The sequence below is a fragment of the Sarcophilus harrisii genome, chromosome 4, assembly GCF_902635505.1.
Source record: "Sarcophilus harrisii chromosome 4, mSarHar1.11, whole genome shotgun sequence".
NCBI classification, from domain to species: Eukaryota; Metazoa; Chordata; class Mammalia; order Dasyuromorphia; family Dasyuridae; genus Sarcophilus; species Sarcophilus harrisii.
The window spans coordinates 419,499,340-419,515,846 of NC_045429.1; the positions used below are offsets into that span (position 1 = coordinate 419,499,340).

The 16,507-nt window shown below is 38.4% G+C and overlaps 1 protein-coding gene across 3 annotated transcripts in view; it reads right to left on the minus strand.

The window, feature by feature from the left end:
• Positions 1-8,958: 8,958 nt before the first annotated feature.
• IGSF3 (immunoglobulin superfamily member 3) overlaps positions 8,959-16,507 on the minus strand; it is a 128,066-nt gene continuing 120,517 nt past the window's right edge. For 2 of the 3 annotated variants that reach the window (XM_031967367.1, XM_031967366.1), the window contains exon 12: positions 8,959-13,498. In XM_031967367.1, the coding sequence (XP_031823227.1) occupies positions 13,248-13,498 (251 nt within the window). In that variant the 3' untranslated portion in view covers positions 8,959-13,247. The remainder of the gene's footprint in view (positions 13,499-16,507) is intronic. The other variant, XM_031967368.1, reaches the window with a different exon arrangement.

Sequence of the window (16,507 nt, forward strand, 5' to 3'; positions counted from 1 at the left end):
ATCCCTAAAGAACTTTCACTTGAGTCTCCATCCTTCAAGTTACATCTCTCCTCCCTTTTCCTAGCTAAAGTGGTAAGAAAAAATACTTCTACTTCCTTCTCTCTCATTCAACTTCTCATCTTATTCTAATCTAATCTGATCATTTGTCTAAAACACTTTGATAAGATTAAGAATTTCTTAATTGCTCAACTGACAGGTAACCACCCTTTCTTTCTGGATAGTCTCTCTTCCCTGGACGACACTGTTCTACTTGCCTGCCGATGTCTTCCTTGTCTCCTCTGCCGGATTATCTTCCATGTCCCACCCCACTAACCATGGTCAAGGTTCAATGTCCATCATCCTTAATTTTTTACTCTCCCTCATTTCTCATAAATAATCAATTGTTAAGTTTGGGGTATTCCACTTCCATATCTCCCCTGTCTCCACTCATGGGGCAACCCTCCCTTAAATTAGACTGTCATCATCTCTGACTGAATATTGCAATAAACTCATAATTGATCTGCCTGCTTTTCTGCTCTTTCTCATTTCCAATTTATCCTCCACACAGCTGCCAAATAGATATTCCTAAAGCACAAGTCTGACTACCTCGTTGCCTTCTTCAGAAGTTTTCATGGTTCCTTCCATTATGCCTTCAGGATGAAATAAATAGAAACTTCTCTATCACATTAAAACCCAACCTATGTTTCTAGATCTATATCACACCCTCTCCCACACTTTACTTTCTAGCCTATATTCCATTCCACACTTTTCCTCTGTGTCTATTTATGGATGGCTGCCCCTCTTCCCCATGCTTCAAATTCTCTTCTGTTGTTCCTCAGAATCTTAGGAGATTCACCCTCAATGTAGATTAAGATCAAGTATTATCTTCTACACAAAGTGTTTTCTGACCCCCTCCCCTGCAAATGATCTTATTTACTTAAAAAAATTTTTTTTCTCCTTACTCTGTGTACATGTTTGCCCACATTTAGTAAAAACTCCTTCAGGCAGAAGTGGCATAGTTTTTTCCGTCTTTATATCTCAGGTGCACACAGTAGGTGTTTAATAAATGCTTGTTGAAGCAAGCAATCCCCCATCCTATATTCACAATGTAAGTGACCTATATATATGACAAACTATTATTCTTAACATTTACTACTTCTTGACTTCTTTGAAAAAGATTTTCTCCTGATCTAAAATAGAAGCTTCTCTGAGGTTTTCTGAGAATGGCTAGTTTGTATTGAGTGGTTTCCTTCTCCCCTACCCCATTGTTTCCTGGAATGATGTTTTATAGAATTTGTGAGAACTAATTTGGTTAATTGCCTTAAAAACTGCTTGCTGAATGAGTGAATGAATGACAAAGGGAAAATGTGGAAAACGTAGATTATTATAAATATTCAAATCAACTACAAAGGCTCTATGAAGGAAGATGCTATCTACATCCAGAGAAAAAACTGTTAAACAGAAGTATATATATATAGTAGTTTCTCTCTCACATATGCACACAGACATACTTGTGTAATGGTAGCCCTCCTCTAGGGTGGATTGAGGAGGGAAAGAAAGAGAAAAAACATTAAAACTTCATAGCAAACAACAAAAGAAAACTTAATTGGAAGTACAGAAAAGCAGGGCAGTTTTAAAAATGATATGTAGCATTTATTACTTGGTTTGTTATTGAAAATAAATCCATGGTTTTAGATTGAATCCTCTTACGTGTACATGGAAATGTTCCCCTTTTTGATCTTTTTGAATTTAAGTTCAAAATGTATAAACAAAATTTTAAATGACTGAGAAAGGGAGATGTGTTAAATCTAGTGGGAGTGGGGAAGTTGCATTAGGAAAATAATGATCCTTCTTCCAATTATGGAGGAAGTGGTACTTGAAATGAACTCTCCAGGAAAAATTTGAGATGCATCCTAACAGTCGTAAGTAGAGCTGAAGGAGGCACTAGGATTAAAGGCATAGATTGGGAAGCATCTGCATCAAGGGGTCAAGTGAAATAAACTGAGTGGGTGAGACCAGTGAGGGAGCACAGAAATGGAAAAGGGGGGAGAGAGGGGAGGAAGAAGGGAGGGAAGGAGAGAAAGAAAGAGGCAGACAGGGACAGAAAAGAGAGATAGACAGACAGAGACAAAGACAGAGAGTGAGAGAGGGTGAGACAGAGACCAAGATAGAGACAGAGATATATACAGAGAGAGAGGGAGAAAGAGGAAGAGAGGAAGGAAGGGAGGAAGGGACAGAGGGACAGAGAGACAGAGACAGAAACGGAGAGAGAGAGAGAAATTGAGTGAGAGATAGAGACCAAGATAGAAATAGAGACATATACAAAGAAACACACACACACACACAGAAAGAGAGAGAGAGACAGAATGACAAAGACAGAGATACATAGACACAGACAGAGATAGAGACACAGAGAGAGACAGACAGAGAATAAGAGGCAGGCAGCCAGACAAGCTGACAAACTGACAGCGAAAACAGAGACAGAGACAGAGAAAGACAGATGGGACAGACAGATAGTGAGATAGAGGGAGGGAGAGAAGGAGAAAGACAAAGAGAGAAAGGAAGGGAGGGAGGGAGGAAAAAAGAGAGGGAGGAAGGAAGGGAAGGAGAAAGAAGAAAGGAGGGAGGAAAGGAAAGAGAAATGGTTGAAGACAGAGTCTTGGGAAATTTTGATATTTAGATGGCAGCAGGGGAGAGCAGAAATAGAGTGGTAAGAGGAGAGTCAGATTAAAGTATCACAGAGGGAGAAAAGACAATCAGTGAAGGGATGGTCAGCAGAAAGGTCAAGGGGGACTCCCCTGGGAAAAGCCCATTCTGTGCAGTAGTTAAGAAATCACTGGTAACTTGGCAAAGTGCAATTTGAGGAGAGTGATGAGAACAGAATCCAAATTGCAGGGGAATGAGGAGGGCATTGTGTGGAATGATACAATGACAATGGTATCTCAATAAAGTCACATTTAAAGGAAGGATTTAACTCTGTGTTTTTGTCCCTTTTTCTGTCTCTGTCTTTCTCTCTCTCTCTCTGTGTTTCTCTGTTTCACTACTTGCTTCTCTCTCTGACTCTGTCTTTGTCTCTGTCTCTCTCTGTGTGTCTCCTTAGATTGTTTCAGAAGGAAAGGGATCAGCAGAAGGAGAAAGACTTAAGGGAGGGAATAGCTAGAAGATGATAGTCCATAGGGAGAACTTATCCTTTGAGGCTGGAAAGAAGAATGAATTAAGACAGAAAGGTTTGAAGAGATGGAGAGATGAAAGATGAATAATTTGGCCTAGATATACCTGGACTTTTTTATTAAACACAGACACACATAGACACACACAGACACAGGCACAGACACAGACACACCATTCTCCCCCTCCCTGACTCCCCCCCCCCCCCCCCCAGAGTGAAGTTACTTGTTCAGCATCAGACAACTATTATCTGAGGCCAAGGTCCTCCTGACTCCAGAGCCAGTGTTTTGGTCACATGGCACCTACCTGTCCTCATGTACTTGAACTTTATAAAAAACAAACAAAACAAAGACACATAGATTTTACAACAATACATATAGAAGCAGATAAATGGGGATCCAAGGATAATGAAGAGGGATCTAATCATATTTTATCCAGTAAAGCCAGAACATGAAAGCTCAGAATAAAGGAAGACTAGTTATGGTCTTGTTCTCTAAGCAATCAAAAGGATTTCTTAAATGACATTGAAAAAAGGAAGATCACAGAAAGGATGGAGCCAAGGGATTCTGAAAAGTGCTTAACTGGCTGGGGGAGGGGACAAGTGTCCAGGACACATATTTACATTTGATTTGCAGAATTAACATTTTCTTTTTCACTTTCTTAAATCTAGAAAATTAACAAAACAATAAACCAAGCCCTGACTTGAAGTATTTGCCCATTTCCAATATGGAAATAAATGCTCACATATAAAACTAAAAATCAGCAGGTATAACATGACTCAAGCATCCCCTGAACAGTGTGACTGCCAGGGGTATAAAATGGACAATAAAAATTGAACACTGAGAAGGTAAAACCACTCATTCTTGTTTTCCCCCTACCATTTTTTGAGGCAATTAGGGTTAAATGATTTACTCAGGGTCACAGACCTAGTAAAGGTCATTTGATAATTACTGCCATATACAAATTTAAGATTTGACTTACATTTGAGATTACATTTGAACTTGGGTCCTTCTGATTCAAGCTAGTGATTTTATCCATTGTGCTACCTAGTTACTCCCACCATCATCTTTCAACTACTATGGTTAGGTTCTTTGATCTGCCAGTATGCCTGCCTATCTCATCTGTCTGTTGCTGCTAAACTGATCCTCTCTATGTGGATCAATACCATCCACAGAGACCTAAACCTCCAATCTGGGGTCTCCCAGGTTTTAGGAAAGTTAATCCACTCATTTTAGGAGTTCCCATCCCAGGGACCATTTTGTCTATTATATCTACAGCCTCCTCTTAGACAGCAGACTTCCATCCCACACATCCAGCCAGCCAGCCAGGCCATTTCACCTTCACTGTACCCTCACTTACATCCCTTCTCGTTCCAAGAACAAAACTCTCCCTCATCATGACTTCCCCATATATGTTGTTTTCCCCTTTTAAAGTACAAGTTCCTTGAGGACAAGGCCATTTTCTTTTCTAATATTTGTATTCTTAGCAGTTAACAATGTCGGATACACAGCTAAGTGCTAAATAAATGTTTTTTTCACTCATTCATCTATCCATTCATTCACAGGGAGCTGAAATACAATAGAAAAGAGCAAATGTGACCACTAGCGATTCCTTAATGAATTCTAGCACCAGACCCAGATGAACTGCACCCCAGGTTACTGAGGACTGAGCCTCCTTCAGTGATCATTTTAGAGTGTGTATAGGAGAGATACTTCAGGGCTAGAGAGGGGGCAAATGTACTAATTTTAAAAGAGAGAGAGAGAGAGAGAGAGGAGAAGGTAGATTCTGGAAGTCAGAGAACATTGAATTTGGGCAAAGTCCTGAATCACAAAGTCCTCAAAGGACCAACATGATGGGCTGAATCTAATAAAGTGAGATTCGATAAAGAAAAATGCTAATCTCTGTACTTGGGTGTAAAGCTCTAATTTCAAAATACAATATAGGGAGAATGTGGGTGGGAAATGGTGTGAAAAAAAATCTATGGGGGGGGGGGTTATAGCTTAAAAGCTCAAGATAAATGAACACTAAGATGGCAGCCAAATCAGAAAGCCTAAAATCAAACTCAATCCTAATGCAATCTTCTAGCAGAAGAGTTTAGAATCAGATTCAACTAAAAAGTTGGTTGGAACAATAATTTTGCAAAAGTAATAGGATATAAAATAAACCCACATAAATTATCAGCTTTTTTATATATCACCAACAAAACCCTTCAAGCAGAGATAATAAAAGATACGCCATTTAAAATAATTATAGAAAGCTATAAGAAAATTAACTATAGACAGTATAAAATATCTGGGAGTATATCTGCTGAAACAGATCTAGAAACTATGTGTATATAATTATATAACTCTCTTTATACAAATTTTATGTAGTCAGATTTAAATAATTTGAGAAATATTAATCATTCATAGGTAAGCAATAATTTTATATTATAAAAATGACAATTTTACCTAATCTGTTTATTCAATGTCATTCTAATTAAATTACCAAAAAATAATGACAAAATTTATTTGGAAGAAAAAGTAAAGAATTTTAAAGAAAAAATGGGAAGGGGAATAAAGGAAGTAAGTTTAGCAGCATTAGATCTTAAATTTGTATATGGCAGTAATTATCAAAAATATATGGTACTCAAAGAAGATTTAGAGATCATTATTGATCACAAAATAGAAAATTTTGATTATATCAAATTGAAAAGTTTTTGTACAAACAAAACTAATGCAGACAAGATTAGAAGGGAAGCAATAAACTTGGAAAACATTTTTATAGTCAAAGGTTCTGATAAAGGCCTCATTTCCAAAATATATAGAGAATTGACTCTAATTTATAAGAAATCAAGCCATTCTCCAATTGATAAATGGTCAAAAGATATGAACAAACAATTCTCAGATGAAGAAATTGAAACTATTTCTAGCCATATGAAAAGATGCTCCAAGTCATTATTAATCAGAGAAATGCAAATTAAGACAAGTCTGAGATAGCACTACACACCTGTCAAAATGACAGGACTAGAATGGCTAGAATGACAAGGAAAGATAATGTGGAATGTTGGAGGGGATGTGGGAAAACAGGGACATTAATACATTGTTGTTTGAATTGTTAATACATCCAACCATTATGGAGAGTGATTTGGAACTATGCTCAAAAGCTATCAAACTGTGCATACCCCTTTGATCCAGCAGTGTTACTACTGGGTTTATATCCCAAAGAGATCTTTTTTTTTTTTTTTTGTTTTTTGAGATTTTTTATTAAATAATTCTCACATAAAATATTTGTTTATAATTGTTTATAAGTTTTATAATTTTACATTTAAAGTTTTCATAATTATATGTATAAGAAAACGTATTTTATAATTGCTACTATACACTGTGAATTTTAATTTGGAGTTCTTTTTTTTTTATTTAATAGCCTTTATTTACAGGAAACATGGACTTTACATTAATACCTTTTCCTTTTTTTCCACCATTTCTCCCCAAAATGGCAGGATACCAGAGATTTAAAATATTAAAATATAACTTAGATAAAAAGATACATGAATTTTGTTGTTTAAAGACAGACTTGAATTATTGCACATTGCTTGTGAAGGAAATCAAAGAGCAGGTAAAAATAGGATTGGGGAATTCAATGTAGAGTTTTCTTCCAGAGTTCTTTTTTCGGAAGGTTCTTCTCTCCAAGAAATGATTTGGCGATCTCGTTGAGGAGGTGATCCATCAGAACCGGTCATCATTGTATTGTTGTTGAAGAAAAGATCTCTGGTCTGCTAATTTAAACCAGGAAGTCCTTTCCAGGTTTTCGAAATCTGGGCTTTCAAAAATATTCTATTATCATTTTTATTCGATTTTCCCTGATGGAATCCAAGCCGTTTAAACAAAAGGGTTGCCACAAAACCGGCATAAGGTCCCTTTCCTCTTTAAATCTCCCAAAGAGATCTTTAAAGAAGAGAAAGGGACCAGGCAAGAAGTCTGTGGCAGCCCTCTTTGTAGTGTCCAGAAACTGGAACGAGGGATGCCCATCAGTTGGAGAATGGCTGAAAAATTGTGGATATGTATTATGGAATATTACTGTTTGGTAAGAAATGACCAACAGAATGATTTCAGAAAGGTCTGGAGAGACTTACACGAACTCATGCTGAGTGAAATGAGCAGGGCCAGGAGATCATTACATACTTCAACAATACTATATGATGATCAATTCTGATGGACCTGGCCCTCTTCAACAATGAGATGAACCCAAATCAGTTCCAATGGAGCAGTAATGAACTGAACCACACACCCAGCAAAAGAACTTGGGAGATGACACAACATTACATTGAATTTAATCCCTGTATTTTTTTCCTGCCTGCATTTTTGATTTCCTTCATAGGCTAATTGTACAATATTTCAGAGTCTGATTCTTTTTGTAAGAAAATAACAGTTTGATCATGTATACTTATTTTGTATTTCATTTATACTTTAATATATTTAACATGTATTGGTCATCCTGCCATCTAGGGGAAGAGGTGGGGGGAGGGGAAAAATTGGAACAAAAGGTTTGGCAATTGTCAATGCTGTAAAATTACCCATGCATATAACTTGTAAATAAAAAGCTATTAAAAATAATCATGTAAGAAAATTATTCATAATCATCAAATAAAAACATTACGGGAAAAAAATATATGATACTAAAAAATAGAAAGGTTACCCAGGGAAATAGAGTAGATATACAACATATGGTAGTAAGAGATGACAATGACCTTGTGTTTGACAAATTTGTTTTGAGGATAAGAATTCATTATTTGGTTAAAAAATTACTGGGAAATCTGGAAAGCAGAAAATGGGTATAGACATATCACCTATCAACCTTAGAGATGGAAGCATTATGAATAAACAAGAGATAGAGAGCACTGTGAAATATAAAATGGATGATCTCAATTACGTTAAATTAAAAAGTTTTGTACAAATAAAATCAATGCATCTAAGGAAAAGAGAATATTGGGGACAGGGATTTTATAAACAGTCCCTCAGATAAAGGTCTCATTTTTTAGATACATAAACTTTGTCAAATTTATGAGGATACAACTCATTCCCCAATTGATAGTCAAAGAACAAAAAAGAGAAGTTTTTTTATGAAGAAATCAAAACTACATAAAGTCATATGGAAAAATGCTCTAAGATGGAATACTACTGCACTGTAAGAAATGATGAGTTGGTTGATTTTGGGGGAAAAAAGTGGAAAAACTTTCATGAAATAATGAAAAGCAAAATGAGTGGTGCCAAGATATTGTTGCACATACTAACAGAAATATCCTAAGAACAATTTGGAGTGACTATTTCATCTTGAGTATCATACTCAAATTACAAAGAACTTAGGAAGAAAAAGATTCTATACATCTCCAAAGGGGGAAAAAAAAACTAATGTGTGTTTATTTATTTTTAATACACATTGCTTTATGAATCATGTTGGGAGAGAAAAATCATAGCAAAAGGGAAAGACCATAGGAGAGGTTTAAAAAAACAGAAAAAAGAAATGAATATAGAATGTGTTGATTTACATTCAGTTTCCCTAGTTCTTTTTCTGGATGCAGATGGCATTTTCTGTCCAAAAACTATTGGGATTGCTTTGAATCACTCAACCACCGAGAAGACCCATCTTTCAAAGTTGATCATTGAAAGTGTGAGTGTTGTGTAGATTTGTATTTAATTGTAGCCTTCTTTAGGGTATGATAGGGAGGAAGGGAGAAAAAAAAAATGTAGAGCAGAGAAAAGGAAACTTAGAAACACAGAAAAACAGGGTAACTTTGAAACTTTGAAAACAATGTGTAGAATTTATTACATGGTATTTTTAAAAATGTAAACTGAAATGGATACTTTTAGTTTTATATTGACTCATCTGTTGTGCTATGTACATGGACTTTTTTTTTTTTAATTATTCATTTTTGAACTACTGTTGAATTTGCTCGTCCTTCTCACTTTAGAGGTGAGAAAAATGCCTCTTCCCCAAAAAGTAACCCAGAGAGATGATGTGTCAGGAAAGGATTAAAATATCAGGAACCCAGTAATGGACATTCTCTGATTTTGCATGTCTAGCCTTTTTTCCTGGTTTATTCAGAGTCCAGATGAAACTCCCCCATACACTTGCTATTTGAAATCTAGACACTGACAATTTAAAATTTGAATCTGGTTTTTGTCCTACTCTCCATGAACTAGGGCAGAGCAACCAAAGTCTCAATTTTAATAGTATCTTACTTCTAAATTTTGTCTACCAAGTCCTTATACATTTTTCATCACAACCAATCTGTAAGAGAGGTGATCATGTATTTTATCATCATATAAAATTTTCATCTTTATTTTTAATCATTTTAACCCATTTTGAATAGGTAAGGAAACTCACAAACTATGACTTACTCAAAATCACAAGTTTAAGTGGAGGGTCAGAATTGGAATTCAAATCTTCTGACTTCCTGTTCCAGTGCTCTCTCTCTACCAGTACTAAGAATTGTGGGCTCAAGGAATCCAGAACTTGCTCGTGGAGATGGAGAAATCAAGCCTAGAGAAAATACTATTATTCTTTCCACATCACAGGGTAGGAGTGCGGCACCCCTTCAATCAGCAAAATCCCTGGAAAATTTTCTGGCCCTCCCCTTTATACCAGAGATGTAGTCTGAAAATGTTATTAAAAGATAAAATATATTACGTTATATAAAACTGTATGTATATTTTGTGCCTTTCTAAGTTTCTAAACTTTTTCTGTATCATCTGTTGGCCTTCACCTGTCATTTACAGCTTCTGAAAAACTCCCCCCAAATTCCCTCTGCTAATCCTGTGACATATTGAAAGTGAGATGGGGAAAGTCGTGATATGGAAGAGAAAAGTGTAGTAAGTCTTGAAGTCAAAACAGAAAAACTTCAAACAAAGTACATAGAAACAGTCGTATTTTCAACATAATTTACTACAGGTCTCTGAAGTGTTTATAAAACATTTTTAGTGCAACATCATACAAATAGTTTTCTTAAAAAAATCCAACAGCTTTCCACATCATGCATGGGCAATGTCCTTCCTCCCCTCCTTTTTGCTCCAACTCAAGTTAATGCAGAAGAACCGTTGTTTGGAAAGAATAATAAAACTTTTTTATAGAAACACCTTGGTGAAGGAGGTCTTCATCTTGTCTGTGTCCCTTCAAAGGGTCTAGCATACTGTGATTGTTTCATAAATGCACCATCATTAATATTGCATTTATACCAAAGGTTACTTAACAATAGATCAAAGCTGCTTTTCCTCCTTGGGACCAGGGAGGGACAAAAGCCCCAGAAAACAATGTGAAATGAAGGACTGGGGCCACTGGAGGGCACCATTTGACCATTTGTCTGAAGGACCACAGCAAGGAAATCATTCCCATGGAAATAGCCATAGGCAGAGTCCTGTGGCTGGTTCCACTGAAAGCCAGCAATGGCCAAGTTCACCCTTTGATGACATCCCTGGGCAGATGAAATATGCACAGAAGGAAAAAAAAATAACAGCATCATCATAAAATACTGGCTTCGGTTTCTTTTTCAATCACGGGTTTCTTATGATGAATCTGACACACTTTGTTCCATGTAGCATCTTCTCCCTCCGTCTAAGCGCCAACCAGCTCAAGGTGGTTTCCTTCTGAGTTACCACAAACATCTTGGAAAGCAACAGCTCACCCATCCCACCCTATGGCACCTTTCCCTTTCAAAGAGAAAAAGGGAATCTTTCCCCACCCACCTCCAGTCTATTCTGGTTCCTTCTCGTAGGGAGTCACCTGCCCTGAAATGAAATAGAGGTGGCAAGAAATACAAATTCCAAAAACTGTTTTGTTTCCCAACACAATGACAACTGAGATAATGCCATATGTTTTAAGTGCTGATGGAGTAGATCATAAAAATAAGCCAAAGGAAGAGGTTTAGGCAGCCAGGATGATTAAGGTGGCACTGCCTAGGTGTTCTCTGAAGGTAGAGTACTGATATGGCTGGCGCTAACCAGCCCTGGTCATGCCAGGCTGTCGGAAAAAAAACGACTACTAGGCTGATCACCTTGCTGCAGGTGGTAAGCAGAAAACGGGTGAAAAGCGTCTAATGAACACACGGCTCCCTACCTGCAAATGCTGAGACCTCTGGGGCCACCCTGAGGGCTGGCATCAAGGTCACTGTACCCTGGAAGTTCCTCAGCTATCTCTCTTCTGGATCCTGCTCCTAGTTTAGGTTAGAGTCCAGGAAACTTGTGAGAGTTGAGTTTCAACATATAGTTAGCGGGATGTGGGAGGGGCCATAGGGAGGGTAGAGTGTCATGGTCAGGAGGTGGGAGAGATGGGGTTCCTCCAGACTGAGGGCTACTCTGGATGCAGGATTTGGACCAGTTGGGGGCAGCCACCATCTGGCACTATTGGTCAAGTTAAACAGGTGAAGAAAAAGTCTAGAAAAACATCTTCATGAAAAGAGGGGAGGGACAGGGGAGGAAAAGTAATTGCGCTCCCCCTATCTTCACCATATTGATGGCCCAGAGTAGCAGCGCATTCTCTCTTACAGCATTAAATGGTAATAGCATCATCGCAGTTCACGTCGAGGAGGCTCTAAAGAATTAACCTTTCTCAGCAAGAAGACTCGAGTCCTTGAGCCAAGGGACAAAAGTCCAAGCTACTGCTAAATGACAAGTCTAAAATCATTAAAAAAAAAAAAATTAAGTGGGGTAAGGAAGAAAAGCACCCACAGACAATGGCACTGGATCCTTTTTCACTAAGACTAGAAAAAGCCTAGGTACTCAAGCTACTAAAAACTTATACTATCGCATACTGAGTAATACTCTCTTCCCTCAATCCCTGACAACATTCTTCTGAAGATAGGACATGGGAAGAAAGATGAATGATAGCAGAAAGCAACAACTATTTCTTGGGGGTGCAAATTGCTTATTTAAGAATGGATGGTGGTTGCTATTCACCAGTGTCGAGTGTAGGAAATCCTTCCCCTCTCCTCTCAATCCCCCACTCTCAACAAATCTGATTGTTGGGAGTCCCTCGTACCGTCATCTACTGACTTGCCACCACATGCACTACCATATTAAAGCATGGCTCCAGGCTCATCACGTACCTGGTTTCCTTAAGGGTCTGACAAAGCATCATAAACTAAAGTCTCATATACTCAAAGTTCACTGCCATCATGTAGAGACCAAACTTCATTGTTCAAACCAATGGGAACTGAGCAATTTTCCTTTCTTCTCTAATTCACTGACTGAAAGAACTGAAAGAAGCCCTCCTTCTGTCTATGTTAGTTTGGAGAAGGAGTATTGCTGAACTTTGTTTGACCTCCTCATCCAAGTCTTTTTTTGGGCAAGCTCCTGGTGAAGCCTTTTTGGTCTGATAGGCAAGTCAGCTAGACAACATCTACTCCTAATGGGTTTCTAAAGGACTCCTTTTCTCTTATACACACATGATTCTTTGAAGTAAAATTTGAGGCTTTCATCTTGATTCAAAACACTCTGGGCTGGGTTGAAGGGGGAAAAAAATACAAATTGGACCTATGCTACACACCATTTTCAAATATTTTTATGCAAGTAAAACAGCTTGAAATATTTTGATTTAGGGGTAGCTTTTTTTTTTATGTGCAAAAGAAAAAAAGTCTCACAAAAAGCCTCTCATCAGTCCATAGTTCTTGGTTCTTTTTGCAATCAATGGTGGATGAGGGAGTTTCCATCGGTTTAAAAAGGCTGAATCAAAGTGATTTTAAAATCTGGACCAAAACCCTCTACAAACAAATCCCTATAATGATCATCAGAGAATACTATAAGTTATTCAGTCAAAGTGGCTCCAGGAAGTACTCACTATGTTCCAAGAAGACATTTCTAACAGTAGGGTTATGACATCAGAACCAGAGTAACTAGCCAGGCAACGGAAATAAAGCGCAGAGAGGGACTGCTGAATGCCAGCAACCAGTGTCTATCTCTCTCACTGGTTAGGGGATTTTATAAAACGTTTCAAGTCTGAAAAACCCTCTGGGCAGGGGACTCCAGAGCCTAGTGGCCATCCTACGGTACAAAACGCACAGACAGAGGAAGGGAAGCAACGAAGATCCATCTGCTACTTGATGTGACATGTCCACCCCAATCTTCTTTTTAGTCTATGGTTCCTGGGTGGATGCTGAGAACAGGAGGTTCCAGGCAAGTTGGGGAATAGTTGAGATGGGGTTCTTTGATCCACAGTAAGGGTACTCCATTCTTGCCTTCAGAGTTCTTGCTAGAGTTCCTACTCTTGAAACGGACTAGTAAGATGGTGATGATCAAGATACCAACAATAGGGAAGGGGTAGAAGAACACGAAGTAGAAGAGGGCATCGTTGGAGCAAATGATGGACTGGAGCGTGGAACCTAAAAAGGCAGAAAGAGCAGTAAAAGGCATGGAAATCTGATCCTCATCGGTTACCAAAGACAGTGCTCAAAACAAATGGAAACCATTTGGCAGAGCTCCCGCAGCTCCCTCTATGTGTTATTTTTTTCTGCATCTATTAATAGCTGGAGAGGTTGAGAATGACTTACCTGTTACTCAGTGACAAACCCCTTTCCAAATCCAGTGTTAGTTACCCTGAGAACAAGCCCACCCTCCCCCCGCTTCCATCACTAACCATGATTACTGTTTGGAATGCTAAGCAGGGACATGGAAGTTATTGATTATGCCTTAATAATATTTATTATGCTAAAGCAATTGATTGCAACTCCATCTTATACTTCCTGCATAGTCACATTTCTCATATTATTTTGCACTTAGCTCTAGCAGTGGGATAGACGACTTATCCTCTGGGAGCTGGATGCTCATTCATCCTCCAAGCTCCTGAGAGCAGGCTTGCAGGAGATAATGTTTATATCATTACCACTGCCAGTTACATTACCGTTATCATTTAGCATTTGCTAAAGTGTCCACAGGATGTCGGTTGCCGCACATGACCTGAAAAGCAGACCAGGGGCAATCGAAGGCACATGGATGAGCTCAGAAAGTCTAGGTCCATTAGCTTCGGTGGAGTAGACCTAGCCCATTCATCCCCAGATCCGGAAGACTTCCCAGACATAAGCCATTTTCTTTATCTCACAAGTTTCTCCTAGCTCCTTTCCTTAAAGTGCCTTACACAAGACTGTCCCAGGAGATACTTCAAGAGCACTGCCAATAGGTTTCCATCTGGGAGTTTAGAGACTGTTGTAGGATTGGGAGAATGCTGTGCATTCTGCTGCTATATACATTTCATATTAGCGGATCCATAGCACAGCTAGGTTTGGGAAGTGATCAATCCTGGCTGGCTGTGACAAACAGGGCTGCCATTTAGGACTAAAATTAGCCTTATTTTTAATTTTCCCCAACATGCATTTCCTATACTCTCAGACAACTGGACTAGTGAGAATAGACTGTGGGGGCCATTAATTTCCTATTTTTGTATCACCAGATAAAAAGCTCTAACCTTTTAAAGTTTTCATAAAGCTAATTTTCAGCACATTACAATTTGAATTCAAAAACATGATTAGTATGGAAGTCAGGAATCCAGAGTCCAGATTTTACCATTAACTAGTTTTGAGAATTGGGCAAGTTGTAACGTCTCTGTGTTTCAGTTTTTTCATAAAGTAAATAAAGGGGGAGATTGAGCTGAGTAATCTTGAAAGTTCTTTCTAATTCTGTTTTATTGATTTATGAAACCCTCCATCCTGAGGTTCCACTCTCCTGATATTGAGATTCATTCTCCTGTCTTCATACCCTCTGTTCCTACCCACCATTGCTTTCCAACTCCTTTCCATAACCTGGCCCCTCCAACCCTTGCCAGTCTTCTCCACCGATGACATTTTCATTGGCTGCTTCCATGCCTGAAATTCTCTTCCTTCTCATTTCTGCTGGTTCCAAGTCTCAGCTAAAACTCCATCTTGTACAAGAAACCTTTCAAAGTCCTCCATAGCATTACTCATGTCAACTCTATGATTACTCCCAATTTATCTTGAATATAAATTGCAAGTGGCTAGCTGCTTTCATGTTACTCCTCCCACCCTCAATCAGATTGTGAGTTCTCTGCAGACAGGGACTATTATTTTGGCCTTTCTTTATATCTTCAGAACTTAAAACAGTTCCTGACACATAATAGGCACTTAATAAGTGATTGCTGACTTGTCGTCTCTCTCATTAAAATGTAAGCTTTTTGAGGGTAAGCAATGTTTTGCTTGTTCTGCCACAGGGTGTTGAGTAGTACGGTTCTGGACACACAATAAGTGTTCTATCTATGAAAATGAACAAAGACCAATGTGAAAAACTGACACGTTCCCAAACATTTCCCTTTTAATTTGGGTTGTCTGGCAGGTATACGATTCACCAGGTGACTATTCAGTGTGTAGATTACCCAGGGCTTTGTGCTTTTTCTCTGAATGCCTATTTTCTACTTCATTGCCCATTATAACCTTCAACAGGGAGGATCACCAAAGCAAAAGGAGACGGGATTTGAATCAGTCAGTTGTGCTATTGCTTGTGAGCAAAACCTTGTTGGACAAGGAGGCAGTAGATGCTGGTTCAAGCAAGATGCTTGAACTGCAGGCAAATCCCAAATTTGCTGTACAAATCCCATTACCAAGGATACTGTAATTCCAACATTACTTCTGTGTCCCAACAGATGGCCCATTAAAAACTAGTGTTCCTTCTGTTGGCCTTGTTGCAACACATAACTGAATACAAGTATCCTCCTAGGTCTCTCTTCCTGTAGCAGTCACAAACCAACACAAAGGGTATTTAACTATTGGCATAAAGGTGTGGAAATAGTGAAAAGTTATTTTACAGTGATACTTCAATTCTGTGAATCCCTTCTTCCTAAATCCCAACCACTCCAAGCAAACCCCCCCCCCCCATCTCTTTGAATGTATTTCTCTATTTCAACCCATTCTGCCTAAAACAAATAATATGCAAAAAAAAAAATCCAGAATTAACAGGATGATGGTGGTACACATAAGCTGTCCCTCGGGGCTCCCTAACCTCAAAGCACCTGCTAACTCAAGACAAAGAAGCTGAGCATCCCCTTTGTTTCATCTCTAGACCTTGGAGATGGGAATGTGATTTATAACAGTATTCTAAGTTTCACTGCAATATAACAATTGGAGAATAGCAAGGCATTCCATTTATCCCAGGGCACTGACTCTATAAATTGGCCAACAGGATATCAAACCCTATTAATGAGCATCCACTGAAAATGAATGAGCCCCATTCCCTTCTCAGACCTTTGAGTCTTTTACTTTTTAATGCACTATTATTCTAAGGTAGACAGAAATTTTCAACTTTTGGGTCTTAGACCCCTTCCTGAAAATTACTGAAGATCACCCCTCACCCTCAAAAAGCTTTTATTTATATGTGGACTATAGCTA